This window comes from Oncorhynchus keta, chromosome 6 (genome assembly GCF_023373465.1).
Source record: "Oncorhynchus keta strain PuntledgeMale-10-30-2019 chromosome 6, Oket_V2, whole genome shotgun sequence".
Classification (NCBI taxonomy): domain Eukaryota; kingdom Metazoa; phylum Chordata; class Actinopteri; order Salmoniformes; family Salmonidae; genus Oncorhynchus; species Oncorhynchus keta.
Window position 1 is genome coordinate 27,788,196 of NC_068426.1, and position 14,807 is coordinate 27,803,002.

Sequence of the window (14,807 nt, forward strand, 5' to 3'; positions counted from 1 at the left end):
AGACATTGGTAAATGCATCACCTTCACTGTTGCAACATGTTAAAAGCTTCAACGTGAAAACAGACTAAATTAGCTTATAGCACGTTAAATAAAATGGCCACGGGTTACATGATTCTATATCTCTGTACATAATTTTATTTACATGATACAATTTTGCAGTAATGTTGTGTAACAAGATTAAATGCGCAGTACATAAATAATGGTTTGTACAAACTTGCATAACTAAAAAAAAAGGGTTAAAAATATTAAAACATAGATATTAAAGTGAAATCTCACAGCAGGACCAAATAAAACAGAAAAGCTAAAAGAATCTAAATCAAGAGTGAGTCCACTGGACCAGTTCTGACTACTGAGGAACACAAGCACTTACTTGCATACATACAAACATACACAATACTCATCCACCATCCATCCAAGTCTACTGCACTACACTTGTGTTTAATACATAGCATGTGACACGCACTCCACAATATAATCAAACATATCAGCACACATATAATAAAATTAACAAAACAGAAGTGAAACATTCATCAAAAGATTAGTGGACCTAACCCTTCCAACCTCAGCAATCTGGTTCATTTAGGCTTTTTGTCATTGATACAACAACCCATGCAAAACACTCCTTATCCTCATAAAAACATGGACACGAGAAGGGAGAAAACAAAAACACAGAATGGGCATCAACACTGTCACATGACCCAAGTGGCTGGATGAGTGAGGTCAAATGACCTGACCTTGATCTCATTGCAGGAAGTCTTCCTCCAATTTCCCATCCACCTGATCAGAGGCAGCGCCAAGTATCCCCTGCAAATGAGCATCACAGCATCGAACCTAAATACTTCTTTAGGAAATAATCTTTAACAGATACAAGTAAACCTAAGCAATGTTTTTTTTTAGTGCAGCACACATTGCCAGAATAATGAACCAGTGGAGCAGGCTTGTAATGACACAATGATATTCGGTTTGATTCAGATGCATCTCTGATGAGAGCCAATAAGGTTGGAATAGAACACATCCATCCAGCCATCGTCCAAGTGTCAGGGGTCTGGTTTCTTTCACCATGCCTACTGGATGATAACTTCATAAGCTCCTGCAAGATGTTCTTTAGTTGACTAAATCAAGCTTTTTTTTATGTCACTACTTCACATCTTATCTCACAATAGGGAAATGTGCTTGAGGACCTCCCCTGAACTGAGGCCCCATGCAGCACAGAAACAAACATGTATGGTAGTACATATAAAACAGACTCCATGGAGGACACCATGACAAGTTATGAGAAGTTGAGCAAAAACAGCTATTCCCAACATAAGCCAGCTGTGACCTGCCACTGCGGGAGTGATCCGGTCGGGGCTGTAACAGTCTCATAGGCTAGTGTCCCCCACTATCCTCAGAAAAATCTTGACAACACACAGATAGCCAGTCACAAAAGTAGTTAACACATCAGCTCGCCTACTTGACAACAATCAGACTCCCCCATAAACAGTGAGAATTAAGCCAGGTCCAGGCATCACCGGAAAAGCAACATTTTTAGTCTGTAGTATTCTAAAATAACATTTTTGAGCTTTCTCATTTTTCTTTAATCATAAGCACAGACACCAACAGAAAACAAAATAAAAAATGTGATCGTTCATGCATTGCAGGAAACTGGACCCCCCCATACTGTAATTTAAAAAACTAGTCCTTTAGAACGCAGGTCAGCACGAGTCCTTTTTTTAATCCAATCACTCAGTGTTCAAGGTCAAAGTGAGAAAAGGTCTTATATTCTCTGGATCTTATCGGCCACCACCACAGGGTTCTCCTTGCGGATCTTGGCGGCCGCCTCTGCTTTGTAGTCGTATGGGCAGTTGTGCTCGTCTGAGTAACGGTGGAGTCCACAGAACAGGTTCCCACAGCGGCAGTCAAAACCTGGCAGATTAAAAAGGGTACAGGGAGTCACACTAATAGACCTGGCTCATACCAACTCTGTACAGTGTATCACACTCAAATCATAGAAGCACATAAGCTACAGCCTTCTTGAGGTGTAACTGACTGAATAAGCAGTAATGGAATGCTCACCTGTAAGGCCAACCTTCTTGCGGCACATGAAGCACCTGTTCTTCTTCGGTTTGGCGGGTTCAGGTAATTTGGATTCGTCACTCCCGGCAGCGCTGGGAGGGGAAGCGGAGGCGATGGGCTGAGTGACCACTGGAAAAATAGGGGAATGCAAAATAAGACCTCAAAACAGCCCCAGAGAATATTCACAACCACCTCCCATAACAGGCGTGTAACCCCCCCCATGAGGCTCTGAACACCCATATGAGTCAGACACCCACCAGGTTCTGCAAGCTCTGCTTTAGGCGATGCTCCTTCCTCCTCACAGCAAATGCTCATCTCGGTCATCTGTTGGGTAACAGGAAGAGCAGCTGCTGCCCCACTACAGTGAGAGAAAGAGAAGCTAAAAAGTTTTACTCCAAATCGTCTGGTGCACACTAGCCATCTCATTCAGATGTAATGATAACAAACGTGGTGCAAGATAAGCGACAGTCATTTGGTGTGGATTGGTCTTAAAGAATTGTTTCCACGGTCATTTCTAAGTACCAACTGACACTGACCTGGCAGCTTCCGCATCAGCTTCAGCAGCAGCCGCCGCCGCAGCATTATTCAATGTGGCCTCAATTCTCTGGATGGCAGAGGCCTCCATTGTGGGGCTACTGGAGACACTGCCACCTAAATGATACAAATTATTGGATTTACTAGGAGAAAAGGTCATGACCGCAAACCTGAGTCTTAAGGCATCTACTTCTCGGATAAAAATGAACAAAAACGATTAACAGCTTATGGAGGAATGGCAGATCTTACCCATTGCACTCAGGGGGCTCACTCCTCCATTGTTCTGTCTGGTCAGGTGGTCCTTATAGCAGACAGAGCACATGCCACTGGTCCTGGGGTTTCCAAAGAAACCACAGCCGGTAGCACAAAGCATGGGCGCTTGACTCTGATTGGTCTCCTGTGCCATCTCTGCTGGGTAAATTGCCCTGGACAGAATTAAACAGACATGCTCATTAGAGAGTGAGACGTGTGGGCTACAAACAGTCAGGCAGAATTTCATGTGTCAAAAACAGGCAGACAATGGTTCTCTTATGGGGGCTTATGCCATATGGAGACATATGGCGAGCCCCTTCTAATATGATTCTAGTACAGTTATTAGCCTATCATTTGCCAAATGTCTAAACATAATCAATTGCTAGTGAGACAAAGCTGTTTACAGTATTGGTCCAGCCACGCATCAGACAAAATTCAGTACCAATAGAAGAAAATGAACCCTTAACAAAGAAGCAATATTATATTCCAGCATTTTAACCTTGTCGGGCTGTCCTGGCACCCGTGGCCTTGAACTGCTTGCCACCATTCTAAAAGCACTGCCACTTCAACAGTTGAACCTGAATGATCTCACTCACCCTGTGTATCAAGGTCAGAGTGGGTCATCAGGAGGAATCAGACAATTATACTTGTGCGCAAACATTCAATAAGTGTAGGAGGCAGTAAATCGCCATCATTGGCTTAATACCAGTTTAAACACACTAGGATGACAGTATGCACCCTTTCAGTTTGTTTACTTCAAAATTGATTCGTTTTCAACGGTGCTGCTGGTGTGTTCAGACTCAATAATGGGACACAATATCTATGTTTACCACATACGACTAGGAAAAATCTACTTGAACGGCCCCCCAACTGGTAATTATTAGGGCTGTGAAGGAAAAAAACTAAAAGGTTTGGTTCTGGTCCAATGCTCTAACCACTAGGCTACCTGGCAAGTAAAGCCACGTGTGTGTGTGTGTGTGTGGCCATGTTCACGGTATTCCTGCCAAATCGGGCTCCTTTGAATAGGATGTCGTGGACAAAAATCAATTGGTCATGGGTTGTAGGTTTTTGGGCTATTTCTAAGTTGCACCGCAGCCACCGTGGCATTTCTCTTAAAATATATACATTTCACTGTGACCTGCTCCAGACTGTCAGGTAGTTCCTGAGTGAGTGGTGGGGAGGGCCAGAGGGGTGCATGTGGGTTGAAAGACCACTAGTTATTGGCTGAATCACGTGAGCGAAAGGAGAAGAGAGCAGCAGCACACACACACACACATTGTGACATCTTTTTATCAGTTGTGGGTAGGCTATTTAGATTGTCATTACGGAGACACCTATTTCCAACCCTTTTTACAGAAAACATTAAAACTCTAGAACTGATGCACATCAAGAAATAATGGAGACAAAGCACTGGAAAATGATTTTGGGCACATGACATAAATCCACTCGGAGGAGGTTTAAAATGCATTATAATGTTGACTGCTGTCAAGCGCAGTGATTTATGCATGCTCAATTCTTGGAAGTTGACGAGTGGAAATCTGAAATGGAAGTTGTGGAACTCCCTCGGGTGATTCTTTTTATTGGGGGATGGTCATAAATGTGGATAATCACATATTTGTCTCTGTTAGCCATCAGGTAGCCCATTAACGTATACGCCCTTGAAATTACAATACCACTGGAGTCAAATCAATTTCTGCCACCTGTATAGCCTACCTGGAGCTGGCAAAACAATTTAATAAATTGGCCTATAAATTCAGTTTATTGTTGTTGTAGCCTGGTGATCTTATGAACGCATTAGGTTGATGGTAACAGTAGTCAGACTAGGCTACAGAACCTTGGCTGTTGACAAGCATATTGAGTTAGTCTGTTCATTTTAACTAAGTAAGCTGCTAAATCATTCAGTTTACATCTAGTCTACTGTAGACTGAAATGAGATGTGGGCCTATAGGCTACCTGACTTTATCTAAGCAAACTATGGCATTTAATTAGAATCATAAACCCAGATTTTAGTCTGTGTCATATGCCTATTGAAATAACAAGTAAATCTCGCAAATGGAGCCGTTTATAACAGTTTAGTCTTAACACCTACCGCATAAGAGAACAATTGCCAGAAAATAGCCGAACATTAGTTTATGTTCATCCAAATGTTTCTTGCTCAGAGATTGAGATTCTCTGTCCAACTTTCATATCTCAAACTCCTGACAGATTTATCTATAGTTATGCACATGCTCAAAGGGGATTTATATACAAATATAAACCTGGTTTGAGCCCTGAATGCAGATTGGCTGAAAACAGTGGCATATCAGACCATATACCACAGGTATATCAAAACAGCACTTATTACTGTTGGTAACCAGTTCATAATAGCAGTAAGGCACCCTGGGGGTTTGTGGTATATGGCCAGTATAACAAAGCTAAACGGCTGTATCCAGGCACTCTGCTTTGCGCTTAAGAACAGTCCTTAAAAACTTCTTGCGACTAGGGGGCGATATTTAAATTTTTTTGGATGAAAAACGTTCCCGTTTTAAACAAGATATTTTATCACGAAAAGATGCTCGACTATGCAGATAATTGACAGCTTTGGATAGAAAACACTGACGTTTCCAAAACTGCAAAGATAGTCTGTGTGCAACAGTCTGTGTGCAACAGAACTGATGTTACAGGCGAAACCCAGATAAAAATCCAACCAGGAAGTGACGCATTTTTTAAAACCGCCTCATGCCAATGACTCCTTATATGGCTGTGAATGAGCTACGAATGAGCTTACGTTTTCCACGTATTCCCCAAGGTGTCCACAGCATTGTGACGTCTTTTACACGTTTCCGTTGAAGAATAGCTGTAAGGGACCATATTTAGCAAGTGGTCACATGGGGTCTCCCGCAGAAAATCTTGCGTAAAATACTGAGGTAGCCATTTTTCCCAATCGCTTCTTATGAGAAACCAATTGCTTCGACGGATAGATTATCGAATATATATGTTAAAAACACCTTGAGGATTGACCCTAAACAACATTTGCAGTGTTTCTGTCAATATTATGGAGCTAATTTGGAAAAAAGTTTGGCGTTGTAGTGGTAGCATTTTCCGGTCGATTTCTCAGCCAAGCATGATGAACAAACGGGAGCTATTTCGCCTACATAAATAATATATATATATATTTTTTAAACTAACATTTGCTATCTAACTGGGAGTGTCCTGAGTGAAAACATCCGAAGTTCTTCAAAGGTAAATGATTTAATTTGGTTGCTTTTCTTATTTTTGTGAAAATGTTGCCTGCTGCCAGCAGAGCCTAGCATAGCATTATGCCATGATAAACTTACACAAATGCTTGTCTAGCGTTATGCTAATTTGTTTGAGGCTATGATTACGCTCCCGGATCCGGGATTGCTAGTCGCAAAAGGTTACAGAGGTATATTGGCAATATACCATACCTCCTTGTGCCTTATTGATTAATCACAACAATCAAGCGAGTTAGTAAATCGACATCCATTAATGGAAAATGATCTGGCAAGTTTAATAAGGGCAAATTCTTTGCTTGCAATAATTATTTTGAGGAACCCTGAATTTTGCTTCTAATTTTTTAAAAGTTAATATTCCTTCTTAATTACCTTGATAACGGTATGAAAAAATTGCTCATTGTATAGATATGGCAACTCCTCCCTTGCTGTAAAAATAAATAAAATAGGCTTAGTTCTCATGTCATTTGGGCAGGTTTTGATTGGTCATTGGTCATTGGACAAAAAACATTCGCTTGAACTGGCAACCCTGGACGAAGGGAGTCTCTTCGCTATCAGTTGAAGCAGCAGACTCGAAAAAAAAAAAAGTTGTTACCTACTGGAAACAGATGTCAGTTCAACGTTTAGTTTTGATTTAAGTGAAATTACGATAAAATTCCCTTACATTGATGCAAATCCAATAATTTTCCCCTTCATAGATTTTTGTTGTAGTAGAATGACGTAGAAACGAAGTTGATTCAAACAGTGGTGTTACTCGTCTACACGTTCCATGAAAACATAGTACAAAAATAAAGTATTACCTACACCAATTAAAAGTGTTGCAGGGTGGGCCCCATTGAAACTATGCATCAACAAATTCCGTGACAGGTTTTTAAGTATCTTAATTGGTATCGGTAATGGGCACAATCTGTCATTGGCATCAAACCAACACTAAGATGATAGGTGTCTGTTAACATTACACATGGTAGCTCTTTAGAATACTTTGGTTTAAGCAATTATTTGCGCTCGCCCTCTTACAATAATGCTGTTACACAAGTTCTCTGAACATTTAAATGAGGCATATCACCTTTTCTGTGACAGATCTTTCAACATCTCATAAATGTCTGTCTTTTCAGTCCAGCGCTCACAAACACAGCCTGATTAAACACATACGTTCCTCAATGAATTAGTCATTGTGATTACTAAGCTGTAGTTTCTTGTGTTGTACCTCACCAGACTGATCAAACAACTCTAAAGCGCCTGCTTGACATCTCTGTAACCCCTTCAAAATACAGTACCAGTCAAAGGGTGACACACTGTACTTTGAAAACAGCCACTGCAGCATTTTTCTAATAGAAATCGCAACTCGCACTTACTCATACTCAACTCTCTATTCGCACATGTAATGCTCACATTAGAGCTCTGCAAATTGACCACCCACCAATGTGGCTGGTAAAATAAGCATCCGTAGCCTCCAATACCTAAATCTACTCTCATTTGGCAGGTGTTCATTTTATGCCCTGCCAGACTGCCATTTTTAAGAGTTGCCATATATTTTCAAGCAGATTTAAGTTAACACTAACTAGGCCATTCAGGAACATTCAATATCATCTTGGTAAGCAACACCTGTGTATATTTGCCTTGTGTTTTAGGTTATTGTCCTGCTGAAATATTGTCCATGCTGATGACAAGCATAGCCATAACATGATGCAGCCTCCACCATGCTTGAAAATACTATGAGTGGTACTCGCTTCAGATTCAAGACAAAAAATAAATAAATTCTCCACGTTTTGCAAGCCATTGGAAAACCTCCCTTGGTCATTGTGGTTGAATCTGAAATTCCCTGGTCAACTGCGGTACCTTACAGATAATTGTATGTGTGGGGTACAGAGATGTGGTAGTCATTTATAAATCATATTAAACAGTTATTGCAGAGTCAGTACATGCAACTTGTGACTTAAGCAAACAACTTATTTAGGCTGGCAATAAAAGAGGTTGAATGCTTACTCAAAGTGTCCGCTTTTCATTCAAACATCTATAAAAAAAATCCACTTTTATATTATGGGGTAGTGTGTGACATCAATGGCAATGCCAAAACAGGTTTTATCCATCTAGAGTCCTCCAACTCCCACCACACTGACTCACATGGACAGGGGTATTCACTTTCGCCTGTTACAAGCAAGATTGACACACTGATCTCAAACAACCTCGCTAGCTAACAGCTCGGCTGACTATATTTAGGCAACCCTGGAAGCCCCACTAAGGTTTGGTTACATCACAAAAAGCCGGCTGGCACAGCAAGACTGTGCATTGGTTGTTTATTTATACAGGAACGAATGTAGGGCGCTTAAAGTTTGACTGAGCAATAGATTAATCTTTAGCTACATTACCAGCCGATTAAACTCAACTATACAATAGTGTGGGCGGACTGGAGATCCGACTTAACAAAAATAATAACCCACATACTGTATAATGCCGCGTTCAAAACAACTGGGGAAAAACTTTTGAACGGTCATCCAACTCCAGACCTGAAGCTCATCGGCGTCATGAACACAGAATAATTAGGTGTTATTGTAAATCGTGGAGTTGGCTAGCTACATACCTACAAGTTGCAAAGCCACATGCATATGTCTTGCAATGATAGGAAATGTGTGTTGCTAGCTAACTGATAAACCAACAGTCATATGATGTTTAGCTATAAATAATATATTACATGAAAATCAACATGAAGGAATATGTGCTGCCTGCCTACTGCCACAACCACCACCCCCCCACGTTAGGGTCCAAGGACAAGTTTACTTTATATCGAAATAACGTTAGCCAACTGACAACGTTATATAGACAATACAACTATAATGCATCTCAACATAATGAATCCACCCAGGTAGACTGGCGAACAAGCTGGAACGAAAGCTCAGGCCAACGATTCAGACATTGCAGCCAGTGGAGGCCTCGACTGCTCTGTAAATCCACTGAGTCATGCTAGCTAACGTTAGCTAGATGTCGGAATGGCAAACGTTAGGTAGCTAACGTACTGTACTAGATATAGCAATAAAGCTACGGCGTTGCTTCCTACCTATACATGACATGATCATATTGTAGTAGCTAACTACTCAATGATCAATAATATATATGATTCAACAATATATCCAACGTTAGCTAGCGAAATGTGGTTCTTCGCAAATCACCACTATATCTTAATAGCTAGCGTTAGCACTTTGACATGTCTTTGTTCCTGCCACTATTCCTGTTTTGGCAGTTCAAGATGAACAAATACTTTCGGTATACCAATAACTAGTTACCTACATCTAACGTAGGTTAAATAAAAATGGATGCCCATTTCGACAGACGTTGTTTGCTAGCTATGTTAACCATATAAGATATTCGAGGTTCCCTCTCGTCAACCATCATCGAACTCCGATGGTTGCCGGTTCAGGTAGTAACGTTAGTTAGCCGGTTCTGTCGTGGTTACAGTAACTCCAATGTCCCTAACGGTTGTTTTCCGCTGTGAAACTGTTCTGCCCCCCCCCGTGGAAAAAAACTAGATAAACGGAACGCTAACTAGCCATTTTCACTTCGTGAACAAAAATAGTAAGTTATCTAGCTAACGACGTTAGGTAGCCAGCAGTTTGCCCTTAATAATTCACCATGCATTAAACTGGATAACAATTGCTTAGACCTGTATAGTTAAGACATTTTACCTTAACTAGTAAAAGTAAAAACTAGCTGGTTGTAACGTTAGCTTGCTAATACATTTTCGATATCCTTTCACACTCACAGTAAACAACTGTTAGTCAGCTAACTGGTAGTAACTAACATAGGCTGGCATATATTTTTTAAAGTAATTTCACTTACCTTTATTATCTGTGTAGTTTTATAGTAGCTTAATTGAATACGCGGGTTCTTGCTCCGTGGGTTGTTCGGTGTTAGAAAAGCCCTGGCAGACTCTCCGTTCCCCCTTTCTGCGATACTAAGGACTCCGTCGGAGTTGAATCCCTCCAGCTGGTTAGCCTCGCTACTGTTTGTCCACCGGTTTTGCGTTTGTTGCCTTAGGAGGAGTGGCGATACACGTCATGGAAGATAGCGACCCGATGGTTGGAAGAGAGGAAAGTAGGGGCATGCATGCACCCCTTTTGGTCGTCGCTAATAGTTTAACACATACGGAACAAGTGTTCGCTACAATGTAACCATTGTGAAGACGGTCAGTGGATGTTTTGGAAATCAGTGAATTTGAGCAGTCAACGCCCCCAAAAAGCATCTGTAATCATTCGTCATCGTTTTTACGTCAATCGTGGCTTGGACACGGTGTAACAACAAAAACAACGGAGTAAACACTGACTGTATATTAGGTAAGTAAATAATGTCGAACTTGAGTAATACCTTGTTTGCGTTACACAATTAGATACTAATGTTAGCACTGACTTTAGTAAAGAAAATAATATTGGGTAGAGTTTAATTTCGGTAATGGCATTGAACAATCATTTGAAACTACACCTGGAACAATATAAGAACACAAGAAAAAACAAGACAATATAACATGAGGGTTATCAGGGCCCTAGCCTTTGAGGACCTAAGCACATTTTTGCAGTATTACAGCTCATTTCCTGTAATACTACCCATTCTGCCACAGGTGGAGATAAGTTAAGCAAATTTCCTGCAAATCTACACATTTTGACTGGTAAATTAGTGTGTCACAGAGGCTCTCCACACTGCCAAAACGGACACTCTCCTCTGTTCTCATCCTGCTAGATCTATCCGCTAACGCGAACCATCAGATTCTCCACCCTTTTAGGACTGGGTGTAGTCCTTTTAGGACTTGGACTGCATCCTACCTGGTGATGTGGAGAGGATCTGTGTCTGCATCAAGTACTCACACTACTGGTGTCCCAGAGGGCTCGGTTCTAGGCCCCCTCCCCCTGTCAATACACCAAGTCACTCAGGCTCTGTCATATCCTCACATCAGGGATGGGCAACTTTGATGGGGGTGGGGGCCACAAACAAATCTGAACTCATCACGAGGGGCTGCAATTGCACACGGGTGTCTGCGTACCCAGATCCCTACTCCCAACATTGCAAGCAAAACATGTGGCCCCACTCTTGACAGCAAATAAATAAATATTTTTTTTACAATCTACACATTTTTCCATGGGGTGGAGACAATGTTACAGTTTTAAAGCAAGTTTGCTGCCATTCTACATAGTTTGCCATAGGGTGGAGAGAAATGTTTTAATATACATCTGAGTGAGACAGACTAACAGAATCAATGGGGGCCCCCCGGCAGGCAATTTGACCATAAGTTTAGATAGTTGAGCGGCCAGCTAATTGAACAATTAAAAAAATGCAAAGAACCTTGACGTGACCTTGGACAACAACTTGTCATTCTCTGCAAAGATCAAAGCAGTGGCTCCTGCAGGGTCATGCTCTACAACATCCATAGAGTATGACCCTAACTCGCACAGGTCCTAATCCAGGCACTTGTCATCTCCCGTCTGGACTACTGCAACTCGCTGCTGGCTGGGCTCCCTGCTTGTGCCATCAAAGCCCTGCAACTTATCCAGAATGCTGCAGCACGCCTGGTGTTCAACCTTAAGTTCTCCCATGTCACACCGCTCTTCCGTCCATTCTACTGGCTTCCAGTCGACATTCACATCCACTACAAGACCATGGTACTTGCCTACAGAGGAGCAAGAGGAACTGCCCCTCCCTACCTTCAGGCTATACTCAAACCCTTACACCCCAACCCGAGCATGCCGTTCTCCCAACTCTGATCTCTTGGCCCTCCCACACCTACAGGATGGCAGCTCCCGCTCAGCTCTATCACTTCTTATCCTGGCACCCCAATGATGGAACTAGCTTGCCCCTGAAGCTAGGACAGCAGTCCCTGCGCACCTCCAGGAAAACATCTGAAACCCTACCTCTTCAAAGAGCATCTTAAAATAATCCCACAGGCCCCCAATAGGAGGCCTTTCCAGCTCTTTTGCACTATAATGTGATCAGAGGTGATGAGCGCAACAAAATGATGACATTTTCACTCTGGTTTATAGACAAAAGGTATCCAAGTTGATCAAGAGACCATTGATACAAATGGGAGGGGGTGAGGGAAAAGCTTGGTGATTTCAGTGTCTGATGTCCTTAGCACTTAGCAAAAACCATTAGCTAACATACATGCATTAAAAATCATTTATAAAATGTGTCTTTTGCCACGCTGAATTGCTAGAGGTCACTGAAATATACAAATATTCCATTATTAATTTGTTTGACCCAAAATTGAACAGCGCTTGTGCGGCAGATAGTTTAGCAGTTACAGCTTTGGGACAATAACCGAAAGATTGCTTGTTCAAATCCCCAAGCCAGCAAGGTGGAAAAATACGTTGTTCTGTCCTTGCGCGAGGCAACAGCTGCTCCCCGAGCGCCGATGACATCAATTAAGGCAGCCCTCCGCACCACTCTGATTTAGGGGGGTGGGGGGGTCGTGTTAAGTGTGTTATACACTTTTCGGTTTAATGCATAGTTGTGCAACTGACTAGGTATCCCCTTCCCCACTTGCATCTAAACAATTGACAATTAACTTTTCTTAGTCCTACAAATCTGAAAGAAAACATTTATTTGAACAGTGTTTCGAACAGTATATACAAAATATTTATTAATTTGACGAGAGTATATAAAAACAAACAGATAAGTTGAGCAAATGTGTAAGGGGAGCAATGCCAAAATAAACTGTGCATACTTTTTTTTCTGTCAAACCCCAAATTAGGGCACGAGATGGCAGAGAGCGTTAACTGGTAATCTGCTCTACCAGTTGCTTAAGAGGGTTCAGCCAGCACTCCTTAGCATGTCAACAGAGAGGGCGAAGGCCTCAGGAAGGAAACATTACTCTCTGTAAGACAACACACTTGAACATGCACTTTGAGGCAAGTACACTAGCACACACAGATTTTCTAGATTGTGTATTTTCAGAGACCAATTTTGCACCTGCTTTTTTATGACGCATTGAAATAACAAGACATATGAAGGAAAAAGATAACGCAGGTTCAAATCAGGTATGGAACTATTTAAATCTTGCACAGGTGCAAAAGCCTAGTAAATCTGACCTATCCAAACACTGAAGTACCTCTGATATGTTCTGTCTGTAGGTGTCAAGGGCATTGCTCTTGTCATCCAGCTCTTTCTCCAGTTGGGGGGGGGGGGTTAAATAGTGAGGTAGAATCTATGATCTCAGACACACACACCAGTGGGGCATACTGCAAAAAAAATAAAAAAATACTTCCTACAATTCCACACATTGCCATGGGGCAAAGAGGAAAAAGTGCAGTTTTATAGCTAATCTTATGATATTTTACACATTTTCCATGAGGCTGAGGGAAAATGTTGCTGTTTTAAAGCTAATTTCCTGCTATTCTACACATTTTGCCCTGAGGCTGAGAACATTTCTGCGGTTTTACCCCCCTGCGGGGGTGTGTGGTATGCCTGATGCGCGAGCACACTGCATGCTTTGAGGAGCCTTCCAACTTACATTTTCACAGAGGCCAGTGAAGCACTCTGCCCTGGACCTCTCCTCATTCAACATGGCATCCATCTCATCCAGAGTGTTGGGCATCTGACTGAAGGCCTACACAACACACATGAAGAAATACACAAATGAATGAATAGAGGAATGAATTTAACCTGGTAGAATGAATGGAATGTGCCAAGGTTACTGTACTGACCGTGTGTAGGTCTGGGGGTACAAAACTCTTCCCAGGATCCATGTTACAGATCTCCCTGGCCCTCCTCAGCAAGCCCTTACATTTCTCCAATAGACAGGCCTTACACTGCTCCAGCATGGCACACGCTTGCTGCGAGGGGGAGAAGAGGAAACACACACGGTTAGCACTCAGCAAAACATACATTAAATATTGTGTTGTGTAATAGTTTAGTGTGTGTGCGCGCGTGACCTCTAGGACCCTGAGCTCAGCCGAGCCCTCCTTGCAGTCAGTCTCCAGCTTGGTCTTCTCTGCTGTCATGCCCACAGTCTCTAGAGCCATGTACACCTTCTCCATACTCAACCTAGCCCTCAGCTGGAGAAGGGAAAAGAGAAGGAGAGAGTTGAATAAAAATAAAGGGTTTTAGTATACAAATCTCATGTAACATAGAATCTGTGTATATAGAGCCTTCAGTATTAACCAGTGACAGTACCTTCACGTGGGCCATGAACTCAGCCACAATGGACACCTTCTGGGAGTTGACTGCAGAGATCTGGGCCTTAGTCTCTTCCTCAGCCCCCTGCCAAAGACTACACACAGAAGAGTAAATGGTATGTGAGAACAAATACGAAGCTGATTGTCTAAACGTTTACACTGTGTGTGTCTTCCACCCACCTGTCCTGCTTGGTGCTGATCTTCTGTTCCAGCTGTCTCTTTTTGCCCTTCAGCTCAGAGAGCGCCTTCTTCTGGGCCCGCAGCTCGTTGTCACGGCGATCCCGTTTGGCAGCATGGCTATCATCTGTGCATCGATGGCCTGCATGCTCTTCTCAGCTGCCTGGGCATGGCCAAAGGTTACACTTAACTTTCAAGGTGTAATGCTATGCTAAGCATCTGGTTATTACTACATTACTGCAAGTTATCTATGCCAACTAGCATCAGTGTGTCTGATATAAATGTATTACTATGGCAGGTGTCAAGTCAATCTTAAGAAAGTTCCTTTCCTATGCGAAATGACAAAAGTATACAGACTGCTAATGCACAGTTTACAGCATGTGTTATTTCAAATTCATAT

The 14,807-nt window shown here is 42.1% G+C and overlaps 1 protein-coding gene across 2 annotated transcripts; it reads right to left on the reverse strand.

Moving 5' to 3' along the window:
• Positions 1 to 112: 112 nt before the first annotated feature.
• Positions 113 to 13,888, reverse strand: LOC118385330 (AN1-type zinc finger protein 5-like). Of its 2 annotated transcripts, XM_035772389.2 has the most exons (7): positions 13,760 to 13,888; positions 13,567 to 13,662; positions 2,839 to 3,014; positions 2,592 to 2,706; positions 2,313 to 2,413; positions 2,056 to 2,184; positions 113 to 1,905 (listed from the first exon to the last, which is right to left on the reverse strand). In XM_035772389.2, exons 2-7 carry the CDS (start codon positions 13,611 to 13,613, stop codon positions 1,757 to 1,759), a joined length of 717 nt encoding a protein of 238 aa, XP_035628282.1. In that variant the 5' UTR covers positions 13,614 to 13,662; positions 13,760 to 13,888; the 3' UTR covers positions 113 to 1,756. The 2 variants fall into 2 exon arrangements, with proteins under 2 accessions (XP_035628282.1, XP_035628283.1); XM_035772390.2 differs by lacking the exons at positions 13,567 to 13,662; positions 13,760 to 13,888 and adding an exon at positions 9,909 to 10,076.
• Positions 13,889 to 14,807: the final 919 nt, after the last annotated feature.

Bases quoted from the DNA above. Each gene is read 5' to 3' on its own strand.
- LOC118385330 (XM_035772389.2), bottom strand. From the start codon at position 13,613: ATGAGGAGAGGTCCAGGGCAGAGTGCTTCACTGGCCTCTGTGAAAAT. The intron at 3,015-13,566 runs GTAAGTTGGAAG...AATTCTGTCCAG, and splicing joins TCACTGGCCTCTGTGAAAAT to GGCAATTTACCCAGCAGAGA. The intron at 1,906-2,055 runs GTGAGCATTCCA...TTAATCTGCCAG, and splicing joins CAAGAAGGTTGGCCTTACAG to GTTTTGACTGCCGCTGTGGG.